Raw genomic sequence first — 13746 nt, 5'->3', positions numbered from 1 at the left:
TGATTTTGCTTTTTTAAAATTACAGTATAAGAATTTTCAAGTGGCAAAAACCAGTAAGAAGGAAAAGAAAAGAACAATAGACAACAACCACCAAAGCTGGTAATGAACCCAATTTACATCCTGTATACCCAAGAGATTTGGAGGTTGATGTGATCAGAGATAGAAGGAAGTGAGAGTGATGGTAAAGCTAAGGCAGGAAGATGGACAGTCTCTGAAGAAGGAATCAGTACCTGAGATGCCTTCCTCTATTCTGCAGAGCTAAGTGCCCTTCTACCCTGCCAGAGGGGCCACATTCTTTAATATAAACAGACAACCAAGAATAAAAAGGCACTTGAAAAAGAATTACACATGCAAAAGTATCACCAAAAACAGAGAGGAAAGGAAAGGCAGAGAAATAGTATATGCAGGAAGAAGAAAACTAAAAAGCAAGCCAAAAAACCCCGTCATTAACATTATTAGCAACATAGTGTACCCTTAGGGGTGAGTTGGGAGCAAACACTGTTAGAAAATAGCATCTAGCATGCAACATAGGACTCTTGAAAATTAAAAATACAGTAGCAGAAATGAAAAAATAAAAAATTAAAATTGCAGAATATTTCAAGATTGTAGAACAAAATACACAAGAAATTTAGACTAGATAAAAAACAATTTAGAGGATGAGTGCAAATGGTAGCACATCCAAATAATAGGCATTACAGAGAGAAAGAGGAGGGAAGAGCATCCAAGAAATAATATAATGAAATATCTTAGAATCAATGACAATTTCCAAATTAATGGGTCTGTAACCCATGAATGAGAACAGCCCTACACCAAGACAGGTGATTATAAGATCTAAGAATACTGGGTAGAGGGGTAATCCTACAGGATTCCAGTGGGTGAGTGTGAGGAGTGGATTTCAAACAGGTGTCATAATAAAACCAATAATAACCAGATAATCAGAATGATAGCAGGCTTTTCTGGGGCCGCTCAGGAAGCTAGAAAGCAATGCAGTCAATGGAAGAGTGGATTTCCTTCAGAATTCCACAGGGAACAGTTTTCTAGCCTAGAATTCTTTACCTAGAAAAGCTGTCAATCAGTTGTGAATCAAACATGCTATCCCAAAATAACACCCACAGGGGGAGCGAATGGCTCTTGAAAATTAACTGTTCAGCTATACAAGGTCTCAGAAAGTCCTCCTTCCATGCATCCTCCCTCAAAAATCAAGAATGAGCATCATCAAAAGTGAAAGAAAGCAAAGCCAGAAAGTGAGAAGTTGGATTCACATTGCAAATTGTCCACAGATGTGAAAGAGAAGAGATGAAAACTTCTGGGATCCGAGAGTCTATGGAAGGGAAGTTCCCAAGGTCTATGTAGCAAACCCTAGAAAGAAAACAGTCCAGATTATTCAGAAAGTTCTGCCAGAATTCCTGATGCCACTTAATATATTACAAGATTATTTACATATTTATAACAAATCTGTGGAGTTGAATTCATGATAATCACAAGAAAACTAAACAAAAACATTGAGATGACATAACTATGAAGATATGTTGTTCAACAGAAAAGGAAAGAAATCATAGAAGGCCACATGACTTGTCTCTGGATACTGCTGATCTAAACATGCTGAAGTAAATACCGGATATTAACCTTACACAAATCGTGGCAAACATTTATTGGAAGAAAAATATTTTAGAAGCAAGAGTTGCATGTTACTTAGCAATGTGGAAACAAACAAAGCCCAGAAAGTTGCTCCATCTAGAGAAGCAGAAAAATGAGGACTTATCTTGCAGAACTTTTTGTCTCTTTCAAATAAATATATACATGTATAATTTTGATGTAATTAAAAAGTAAAATCTAGTAAGTGGTTTCCCTGTGAGAATCAAGAATGTACAGCATGGGCAGCTTGAAAAATATCAGCCATTATAATGTTATACAAATGGATATGCCAGTGACATTACCTAGCAGGACTGCAGAAGAGCTATAGGCATACAAGACAATACCAAAACTTGAGACAAGTTAAGCTTGTCTTGTCTGAAGAAGCTTGTAATGACCCAAATAATGCAGTTCTTAGTAACAAGAGTGCTGACAATGAAAATATAAAGGAAGAGTTTGAGTTAAGTTTATTTCAGGCCTTTTCTTACCAAACCACAGTCTTGACCTATTTAGTGTCCCTTCCCACTGATTTGTTTGTAAGGACGTCCCTGTTGAAATCACTTCACAAAAGACAAAAATATTTCATGTCTAATGACCTCATAAGATTAAACTAGTCTTGCCTCTTTTTCTTACCCAACCTCTCTGGGGTTTCAAAACCAGGACCCACAACAGAGGTGCCTGGCTCATAGTTTGCAGTCAATAAATATGCATTAAATAAACGAAGGAGCCGATGGAGATTTCCAATCAAATTCAGAGCACTAAGTGGATGCAAATATTTTCTCAGAGGGTCACAAACTCAGAAGCCCTCCCAGGTGAGGGCAGTCAGTGAGATCTGTGCAGTGAAGACAATGGCAGGTGGGAGTCTAAAGGCTCCATCTAGAGTGGGGAGCGGGAAGGTGAGTCCAATATCGTTGGATAATAATAACAATAAAGATTTCAGTCCTGCATTCTGGGTGCACTGGTCCAGTACTTTCACATGTAATAAAGCATATAAACTTTACCACAAGCACTCAGGGTACATGCTGCTGTTATTCATCCTTTACCACTTTGCAGATGAGGAAACTAAGATACCTAAGGATCGTGTGCTCAGGCACACATAGTTTAACTAATAGAGCTAGGATTTTGAATCTAACTATTGTGACTGCCAAGTCCTGCCTCTTCATCACTATACTATATTGCCCCTCTATATTTTTTTCAAAAACAAAAAAAGAAACCATATGTCTATAGAAAATCTGTTTTAAATGTTAGCAATTAATTGTTTTGAAGATTTATTTTATTTATTTTAAAGGCAAAGTTGCAGAGAGAGATAGAGACAGAGAGAGATCTTCCATCTGCTGGTTCACTCCCCAAATTGCCATAATGACTGGGGCTGGACCAGGCTAGAGCCAGGAGCCAGTAACTTCTTCTGGGTCTCAAGCTTGGGCCATCTTTTGCTGCCTTCCCAGGCACATTAGCAGAGGGCTGAATTGGAAGTGGAGCAGCCAGGACTTGAACTGGCACCGATATGGGATGCTGGCATTGCAGGCTGGGGCTTTAACCTGCTGCGCCACAGCACCATCCCCTGGCAATTAATATATTCAAACATCACAAGCCAAGCAAAGTATGCCTAGTTTGTGAGTTCTTCTCAGGTGGTAGAAATTTGAGACATGGTGATAGTGTACAGCAAGGCCATAGGCTACCTTGCCGCATATAACATGCATGGTAGTAACAGACAGGAGTTCATGTGAATTTGGACCTGCATCTGGGTTTAACTTCATCACCTCTATGGGCATCCCCTCAATGAACCTTTCAAGTCTTAGGTATGGACTTGATAAAGGAAAAAGAAGAATCTAGCAAATGTGAAAATGCCACAATAACTTTCAATAGACTTTCAATAAGAAATTCCAATCTTGCTGCAAATCAGTGTGTTTGTCTAAGAGATCCTCTGGTACAAAGATGAGATAAATGGGTTTGATGTATTCCATGGCCTTTGCTACTGTTTAGTTTTGTAGACTATTTCAGTGGAATGTGGATGTTTGAAAAAGCCAAATAAAATACTGAATACTATCTGATGCTTACTGGAGCTTGACAAAATGTTGTGTAAATTCATTGGCAGGTGCTAGAAAAGTTATACTTGCTGGTAACAACAAAGTTATTTTGTGTGCATGTGTCCTATGCATAGAATAATTTGCAGTTTTGAAATATGGCATGAGTGAAAATGTTTACGTTTCTCCAGAGGAATTATATCTTATCATTGAATGAGGGCTTACATTATAAATTAGTTATGGTGACTAGAATGTTTCCCATTCTTTGCTAAAAACTAGGAATACTGATTAAATGAAGCCTCGTTGACATTTACTATGGACTGATTTAGACAGTGGATAAGGTAGTGGTATCAGTGTTTGCATTCTCTTTAAATGTTGTTTTGAGATATTAAACCATCTGTTATTGTGCATAAACATTTTCCTAGGATTCAGATGGGATTATGGGATATGACATGGTTCTATGATTATTATGAGGTGATTGTACTGTCTATAATATAATTTACTTTAGGGGCCTTTTAATGATCTTTTAAAGGAAATCACTTCAGGCTTCTGGTTAGCAAATTATCTCCTCTTGGGGGCAATTTTTTTTTACAAATGTTAGTATCATTAATTCTAAGTATCAAACTCCTAAATTAAATATGTGAACTTTCTAAGTGATTTTTTTTGCACTTATATGTACTATAATTCATTTTAAGTAGGCTTATTTCTAGTTGGTTTTCATTCTCATAAAATGGACATTCTCCTGAAAAAAGGTAGAAAGTCCAAAACTTGCCACTGTGAAGAATATTTTTTTTTTTTTGACAGGCAGAGTGGACAGTGAGAGAGAGAGACAAAGAGAAAGGTCTTCCTTTTGCCGTTGGTTCACCCTCCAATGGCCGCCACGGCTGGCGCGCTGCGGCCGGTGCACCGCGCTGATCCGAAGGCAGGAGCCAGGTGCTTCTCCTGGTCTCCCATGGGGTGCAGGACCCAAGCACTTGGGCCATCCTTCACTGCACTCCCTGGCCACAGCAGAGAGCTGGCCTGGAAGAGGGGCAACCGGGACTAGAACCCGGTGTGCCGGCGCCGCTAGGTGGAGGATTAGCCTAGTGAGCCGCGGCGCCGGCCTGTGAAGAATATTTTTACCTATCGATTCAGAAGAAATTACATGTACATTTTTAGAATATCAGTATATATTAACATTATAATTAAGCAGCAACAAGCTGCTGCAGTCAATAAAATAAGTCACATTCATAGCTTTCTAGGTATGAAATTGTGGGTAGATTTTAAAGATTTATGGTTCATCCCGCTAAAGATTTCCATCTAGAAAAAAGCAACTCCAAGTCTGTGATTTCCATCCACTTTCTCACCCAGTACACTTGAGTATTATGGCACATTCCCATCAACAGTGCTGGCTCCCTAAAAGGAGTGAAGGAAGCAGTGGGAGACAGGACAACATATCAGTATCACAAGGGGAGCCCCCAATTGGTTTTAATACTCTCCTAATGAGGCACCCACTCTTTGCATCCCCTCCTGAGAATCATTGATTAAAACCAGTTTAGCCCACATCCCATGTTGGAGTGCCGAGGTTTGAGTGCCAGTTCTAGTCCCAATTCCAGCTTCCTGCTAATGAGAGCTAGAGAGCAGCAAGTGATGGCTCAATTGGCTGAGTGCCTACCGCCCCTGTGGAAGATCCTGACTGAATTCTTGGCTTCCAACTTCAGCCTGACCCAGTCCCAGCTGTTGTGGGTATGTGGGAGTGAACCAACAGGATAGAAACACACACACACACATTCTCTCTCTCTCTTTACCTTTTAAATAAATGCAATTAATTAACTGATTTCTTAGAAAATAAATTAAACCTTGATAACTGCTTTTCAATTATTTTTCCCAATTTCAAATTTAAAATGATTTTGCTTCTAAATTTATAAATATTTTAACACATTATTATACATATAATGTGCATATATTCTAATTCATTATTATATAATAGAAACATACAGCGGTGGATCATGGATATAAACATGTGACTATTCTCTTATTACAGCACCATCTAGTAGAAAGCCAGGGGACCCCTTGGTCATTTCAGATATCAAGAAAGGGAGTGTGGCTCACAGGTAAGGAAAATGGATTTTCTGGTTTATTCCAAATCACCTCTTAATTTATGCAGAAATGATCTCTTCTACACCTAATGCAGACCTTGATAAAGGGTCACCTTCATATAAAGTAATATCTGTACCCACACAGTGCAGACAAACATCAACTGGAATTGATTTTCTGGGTCTTTTATCAATCCAGGATGTACTCTCCTTCACTGACCATCTTCCATCTTTGATTTGTCCAGCTAAAAAGCTAACAGTAGCCCAGTTATGAGAGGTATCCCAAATGAAGATACTAACTTGTAGAAGAAGTTTGCTGGATGCCAGAACATTATCCCTGGGCAAGCAAGATCCTTGAGCCTTATGTAATGTTTGCATCTCTTCTTTGGCCCATATATCACCAAAATCAAGGCATCTCAAATTTATTTCACATGTAAGAATGTTTTTCAAATGACTGAGTTATACAACTGTTCACTTTTTATTTTCCAATGATGACCTTTAGAAATTAGCACAATCATTTCATCAAAGAAATATTTTAGCACTCAAACTGTAGGTGGGGGCAGGTGCTGTGCCACAGCAGGTTAAGTCACTGTTGGGATGCCCACATCCCATACTGGAGTGCCTGGGATTGAGTCCTGCCTCTGCTTCTTATACAGCTTCCTACTAATGTGCACTCTGAGAGGCAGCAGTGATGGCTCAAGTGCTTTATTCCCTGCCGTGAGAGACCCAGATGGTGTTCCAGGCTCCCTGCTTTAGCCTGGCCCAGCTCTAGCTGTTGTGGGCATTTGGGGAGTAAACCAATGAATGGAAAATCAATCTCAACCTCAACCTCAACCTCAACCTCTCCCCTCCCCTCCCCTCCCCTCCCCTCCCCTCCCCTCCTCTCCCCTTTTCTCTTCTCTTCTCTTCTCTTCTCTCTCTCTCTCTCAAATAAGTAAACTTTAAAAATATAGGGAGAACATTGTATGAATTTAGGTATGTAAGTATAGGCTCAGCTACTATGATAAAAAGACTTATAAATGTGTGAACAAGACAGCTCATCAGCCATTATCATTCGGGTGGGAGGTGGGGATAGGGTGCTGACACAGACTTGAGTATGCATGTTCAGGGGATGACCCAAAAGAAGGAAAGGGAGGATGGATGCTGGGAAACAGCAGCCTCTATCACAGACATAAAGTGTAAGGGACAATTCTTACAAATAAGTGTGTCTGTACATAGGTGCACATGGGAACTCATACACATACTACATTCTTGTTATTTCCCCCACTTCATGATGGACTTTGAAGACTTTCAGGCTACCTGCAGTGGTCCACAGCCAGTGTGAGGTTCTGTGTGACCATTTTCCAAATAGGGAGCATTAGATTCATCCATACCTTTTCTTCCTATTCAAGCTACAGTGAGTTTCTGGATGCAGGTAGAAATATCAGAGATGCCAAGTCTCGGGCCTTGATGAACCCCATCCCACCTTGGCCTCTCTTACTCCCATGGCCCTCTCCTAAGTGTCTGGCTGCCAAGGGTCCAAAGGGTACAACAACACAGATGAATACAAGAACACCAGGATCTCTGCAGACACCTAGCCCACTACCTCCATTGATACAAGCTTGCATCAATGTCCTGGTTTAATTGAAAAAAGTGTAAGAAAAAAATGGTTTCTGTACCCTGTTATTTAATGTCATGGCATCCTTCCCAAATAAGCCTGGGAATGCAGGAAGGGCATTGCCAATAAACTTCAATTATAAAACAGTTGAAGAACCTCTTCCCTAGAGATTACCATAAAACCACATAATGCTTAATGCCTCTTTAAACAGCCTGGTTAGGGGCTCATCACTGGTCACATGTTACTGTGTGTTCACTGACAGAACTGGAACCCTGGAACTTGGGGATAAGTTACTTGCAATAGATAACATCCGGCTGGACAACTGCTCCATGGAAGACGCCGTCCAGATCCTCCAGCAATGTGAAGACCTGGTGAAGCTGAAAATCCGCAAAGATGAAGATAATTCAGGTACTGATGGTATCCTTAGTTAAGACTGATTTTTCTAACTGCCCATCTGTCACAAAATGATAGTAGAGCTTGATGTTTTACATACAACAGCTGGCAAATGCCATTTCAGAAGTGTTTACATAGTTAATGAGGGTCTTTAAATTGTATGTTGAATGTAGCCTGAATTTTAAATGATATAATGAGGATATTTTTGTTATAGAGTCATTTTTATAATTGTATTAAAATATTTTTAAGATGAAACTAAACCATCATGCAGTTATATACACCAATACAATGGAGCTAGTCATTCTCTACTTTTGTTTATGTTACATATTGATAACCACATGAATTTTTTTACTTAACTTTACATTAAAAACACTTTGCCATTTTATACCCTTTACTATCTATTACTTTTTATCTACTGCCTTTAATTATTTACCCTTCTCTTCTGAAACAGTTATGTTGATTCTAATTTTTCATTGCCATAGATAGTACTATCAGATATCTTTATTCAATTTTTTTCTTTTAAATCAGGGGTTGAGAACTTTTTTCTGTCAAGGGCTATTTAGATATTTATAACATTCCTATGCCATACAAAACTACCAACTTAAAAAATTAGCCTACTATAGATTTATTGAATTTGGAATCTCACCTGCAGTTGCCTTGGCAGAGCCAACCAAATGATGTTTCCAATCCCTGCTTTATAATATCACCATAGAAAACATTCCTAGAAGTAGGATTGGTGGGTTATAATAAAAAAGATATTTTATGCACACATATGCATGTGTATCTTTATTCAACTTTTTTCTTCTTTTAAATTATCTCCTTAAAACTATTCTTAGAAGTAGGATTCCTGAGTCTTAATAAAAAAAAAGAGATTTTTATGATTCTTGATGCATCTTGCACTGTGTTGTTTTCTAAAAGGGCTAAATCCATTCTTAGGGCCTCCAGTAATATTTGAACATGGTGGTGCAGTGCTACTCAAACTTAGGTAGGCCTCGGAATCACCTGCAGAGCTTGTTAAAATCCAGATGCTGAGAGTTACTCCTAGGTGAGCCTAAGACACGGTTCCTAGCGTACCTCCAAGTGCTGCTGCTGTAGTAGTATGAACAGCACATGTGGCTGGCGCTGCAGCTCAATAGGCTAATCCTCCGCCTGTGGTGCCGGCACACCGGGTTCTAGTCTCGGTCGGGGCGCCGGATTCTGTCCCGGTTGCCCCTCTTCCAGGCCAGCTGTCTGCTGTGGCCAGGGAGTGCAGTGGAGGATGGCCCAAGTGCTTGGGCCCTGCACCCCATGGGAGACCAGGAGAAGCACCTGGCTCCTGGCTCCTGGCTTTGGATCAACGCGGTGCGCCGGCCGCAGCACGCCGGCCGCAGCGGCCATTGGGGGATGAACCAACAGAAAAGGAAGACCTTTCTCTCTCTCTCTCTCTCACTGTCCATTCTGCCTGTCAAACACACACACACACACACACACACACACAAAACAGCGCATGTTAGCCCCTGCAGAAGAAGCTCTTGGGGCTGATTTTGAGAAGAATCTGGGGCTCATTGGGAAAAAAAAATATTCATTAATTGAAAGAGTCAGTTAATGTGGAGAATTATAGAAACTGATACATTCTAAAACAAACATTCAATATAAAATTTTGCCCATCTTTGGATAAGTCAAGGTCTTTCCGATGAATATGGTCTTTTTGTTTGGTTTATGATTTCCAGTTTTGGTTTTGTTTTGTATTGTGTTTAATGCAGTGAGAAAGAACTTAGAGCAATCTGAATGCTTACTCTACCTAGATTTTAAAAAAAGATCTATTTATTTGTTTTAAAGGCAGAGTTACAAAGAAAGTGGGACAGATAGAGAGATCTTGCATCCACTGTTTCTCTCTTAAAATGGCCACAATGGCCAGAGCGGGGCCAATCTGAAGCTAGGAGCCGGGGGCTTAGACCATCCATCCTCCACAGCTTTCCCCGGTGCATTAGCAGGGAGCTAGATTGGAAGTAGAGCTGCCAGGACTGGAACCAGCACCCGTATGGGATGCTGGCACTGCAGGCAGTGGCTTTACCCATTACGCCACAGCGCCAGCCCCACTCTACCTAGATTTTTTTTCTCCAATGTTTCATAGTTTTTCTTCTTTGTAATTAACAGTCGATTTTTTTCCTAATGGCTCCTCATTGAATCTTTCCAAAGCATTTTATTTTGTTTCCATAGCACATAGCACAGCTTCACTCCTCTTTCATAGGTTATGTGAGCACAATTAAATTACATAGTTACAATAACAAATAGTATAAACTTGTATAAGTAGGTTTGGGAATAGGCGTAATTGGCTCCAAATTTTTGTGTTTACAACTAAAGAAGTAGCAGGAGCAGAAGTGCACAAAGGAACTAAAAAGAGAGATTTTTATTACTCTGGCACCTTCCATAGTGTTGGTCTGTATATTTTATGCTGGAGAATGGAGAGCCACAATTAATCCATTAAATTGGTTGGTTGGTAGTTATAATTTTGTATATAATTTCATCTCAAGTCATAATGAATTACCGTATATGCTCTGGAACCGCCCATAATCAAATCATCTTAAACACAGAGTTCATGGACATGTCATGCCATGCCATGTGCTTATAATCCCCATTCAAAATAAAAAAATCAGTAGTTGGAATTATCAGTACAGCTGGTAATGATGGTTATAGCCCAATATATTTTATAACTAACGTTTAAAAATATGCATAGGCTTGTACTCATTATTTCCCAAGCAACTGATTTTCTGTGCCAACATTTGCATTCCTCTCCTTACAAGTTTGCTTCAACTGCACTTTTTTAAGGGATTTATTTCAAGAGAGGGATAAAGCCTCTGGCTTCAGTCTGGGTTCTTTCCTAGAGAAGAGGCAAAGCCCTATGGAGAAACCTATTTTGCATGATTTGCCTAGCTAAGCAGATCTGAGCTACTTCCTTTGCAGAGTGGAAAAGCCAAGCAGAGATGAATATGTATGGTGGGCATGGTTGGGAGTGTATCCAATTTCAAAGCCTGGCTGTGCAGACACATTGGCAGGAGCTTTGGATACAACTGAGTACTTGGAGAGTTAGATCTTATTTTCAGTTGCTGATTTCCTCTAGCTCATTTTTCCCCTTGTACCTTTTCTGTACAACCCATGCCTAGTACTATGGTTGTTATTATGCATATTAAGTATTCCTTAACTTTAAGAGTTCTATTTTAGGCTAATCCTCCGCCTGCAGTGCTGGCACCTCGGGTTCTAGTCCAGGTCAGGGCACTGGATTCTGTCCCGGTTGCTCCTCTTCCAGTTCAGCTCTCTGCTGTGGCCCGGGAGTGCAGTGGAGGATGGCCCAAGTGCTTGGGCCCTGAACCCGCATGGGAGACCAGGAGAAGTACCTGGCTCCTGGCTTTGGATCAGCGCGGTGCACCAGACGCAGCGGCCATTGAAGGTTGAACCAACGGAAAAGGAAGACCTTTCTCTCTGTCTCTGTCTCTCACTGTCCACTCTGCCTGTCAAAAAAAAGCAAAAGTTCTATTTTTAAAATCCTAAATCCTTGAAAAATGTACCTATACCTGTTAGCCATCACAAAACACAACGAACGCCAGAATAAGGAAAAGGGTTTATTGGGGAAAACCCAGCAGACTGGAGGGGAGGGACAAAGAAGGATAAGAGAAAGAAAATATAAGAGAGCCAGAGGAGAGGAGCTAGTGAGGAGAGAAGATAGAACAGAGAAGAGAGACGAGAGGAGGAGAGGAGCCAAGAGAGCCGAGAGAGGAGCCGAGAGAGAGAGAAGCCAAGAGGAACAGGCCCTTTTAAAACTTTGCCCGAGGGCAGGCAGGGAAGCAGGAGCAGCGAATCCCATTAGGTTAGGGGGTGGAGCTTGGCACAGGTAGTTTGGGCCATGTGGCTACCTGGCTTTCAGTAATGGCAGCCAGTACCAGGGCATAGAATGTAAGTCAGATGTAGATCGTGCCACAGATAAGACTGAGCCAGTTTCCTAACAATACCCAAAATAAGACTATGCATATCACTGTGAGAGACATATCTCCCAAAGCCAGATTTTCTCAAATTGTATACCAAAACATCTACTAATTCAGAATTGTTTTTATACAGAAGGCAATTTGAAAATTATCACCTGGTCATAAATATGAAAGAATTAGGGTATGTTCTTCTCCTATGAGATTATGAATATAATTTTAGTAACTAAATTCCTTTTTACTCAGAATAAAGAAAGATGGAACAGGTGGAGCTCTATTACTTAAAATATGAAACCTGATCAGAGGTTAGTTCAAGCCAGGCTGAGTAGAGATAAAGAGCACACCTCTTAAAAATCAGACCTCTTTTATTTAAAAGATTTATTTTGTTTATTTTAAATGCAGAGTTACAGAGAAAGAGAGGGAGAGACATAGAGATCTTCCATCTGCTAGTCCATCTCCCAAGTGAACACAACAGCTGGGGAGGAGCCAGGAGCTTCATCCAAGTCTCCTACTTGGGTGCCGGGGCCCAAGAATTTGGGCCATCTTCCACTGCTTTCCCGGGTACATTAGCAGGGAGCTGGATCAGAAGTGGAGTAGCAAGGACTCAAACCAGTGCCCATATGGGATGCCAGCACTGCGGGCAGCAGCTTAACCTGCTGGGCATGATGCCAGCCCCCAGATCTTGTTTTAAAGTCCAGATCTCCTACATTTGAGCTGTGTGAATTTGGATAAATTATCAAACTGGTCTGAGGTTTGGTTCCATATTCATTTACGTATGCATACTAATCTGTCAGGGAGCTGTTATAACTTATTGAAGGAGAGTCTTACTGGCACAGTCAATATTCAGTAAGTGGGAACTATTTTCATTACAATTACCTACTGAAATCCCTTCCCCTCCATTTGATCCTTAACCAAGATATAACCGAGTGGAAAGTAATCCTTGTTCATTAGGATGGACACTGATACCATGCTCACGCTGCAATTATGCTGGTGGCTGAACTGTCACATTGAATAATTGCTATTCTTTGTCTCAGCATGTTTGAATGGTGGCACTCCCGTACTCTTGAAATATCATTGCTACTACTCTAGGACTTTCTGTACTTCAGGATTTTCTGGGTCTTTTGCTAGCTGCCTGCTCCTCTCTATCCTTTGGCAATATTCTCTCATCAGCCACAGGAAGTTTATAACCACCACATTTGATATAACTTGGTTTCTTAAGATAGTACTGCAGTTGGGTTTAACACATGTTGCTTCAAAACATAAACATTTCTTCCAGTTTCTTTCATCTCATTGCTTGGCCATGTGCCTTACCCAAGGAGATGGTAGAACAATTCCAAATGTGTGTGTCCTTTTAAAAGTTTTTGGTTCTCAGTTCCAATACTGGTTTTTATCTGGTATCTATGAAGTGCTAGTTACTGGGCTAGAGACTACCAGTTCTTAGATAAAAATGATACAGTCCCTACCATGGAGTCAGTTACCACCAAACAGAAGAAAGGGAAGAAAGTTGACCAATAACAACATGAGGGTATGCACAAAATATTAAGAGAATATGGAGTCTTCTATTTCAGCTTAAGGACCTCAAAGAAACGATTCTAACAGCCTGGGTCTTACAAGAGTTCAGGTGGCAGCCAGCACTGCGGCTCACTAAGCTAATCCTCTGCCTGCGGCGCTGGCACACCGGGTTCCAGTCCTGGTTGGAGCGCCAGTTCTGTCCCAGTTGCTCCTCTTCCAGTCCAGCTCTCTGCTGTGGCCCAAGAAGGCAGTGGAGGATGGCCCAGGTCCTTGGGCCCTGCACCTGCATGGGCACCTGGCTCCTGGCTTCGGATCGGCGCAGCACGCTGGCTGTGGCAGCTACTTGGGGGGTGAACCAACGGAAGGAAGACCTTTGTCTCTCTCTCTCACTGTCTAACTCTGCCTGTAAAAAAAAAAAAAAAGCAGGTGATACAGAGAGTTGGACAGAACACATCCTAGGGGGCGGTGGAGGCCATGTTTAAGGGCATGAGAGCAGGTGAGCTGGAAAAACACACTGGAGCCAAATTTTGGTGGGTCTTGCAAACCATGTTAAGAAA

General features: G+C 41.0%; 1 protein-coding gene across 13 annotated transcripts in view; it reads left to right on the top strand.

Annotated features, from left to right (window-relative positions):
* Window positions 1–13746, top strand: part of GRIP1 (glutamate receptor interacting protein 1) — a 739429-nt gene that overhangs the window by 669909 nt on the left and 55774 nt on the right. For all 13 annotated transcript variants that reach the window (XM_051846415.2, XM_051846410.2, XM_051846412.2 and 10 more), the window contains 2 exons: window positions 5680–5749; window positions 7591–7736. In XM_051846415.2, coding sequence (XP_051702375.2) covers window positions 5680–5749; window positions 7591–7736 — 216 coding nt within the window. The remainder of the gene's footprint in view (window positions 1–5679; window positions 5750–7590; window positions 7737–13746) is intronic.

This window comes from Oryctolagus cuniculus, chromosome 11 (assembly GCF_964237555.1).
Source record: "Oryctolagus cuniculus chromosome 11, mOryCun1.1, whole genome shotgun sequence".
Lineage (NCBI taxonomy): Eukaryota > Metazoa > Chordata > Mammalia > Lagomorpha > Leporidae > Oryctolagus > Oryctolagus cuniculus.
This window is presented reverse-complemented; position numbering and strand designations above follow the sequence as displayed.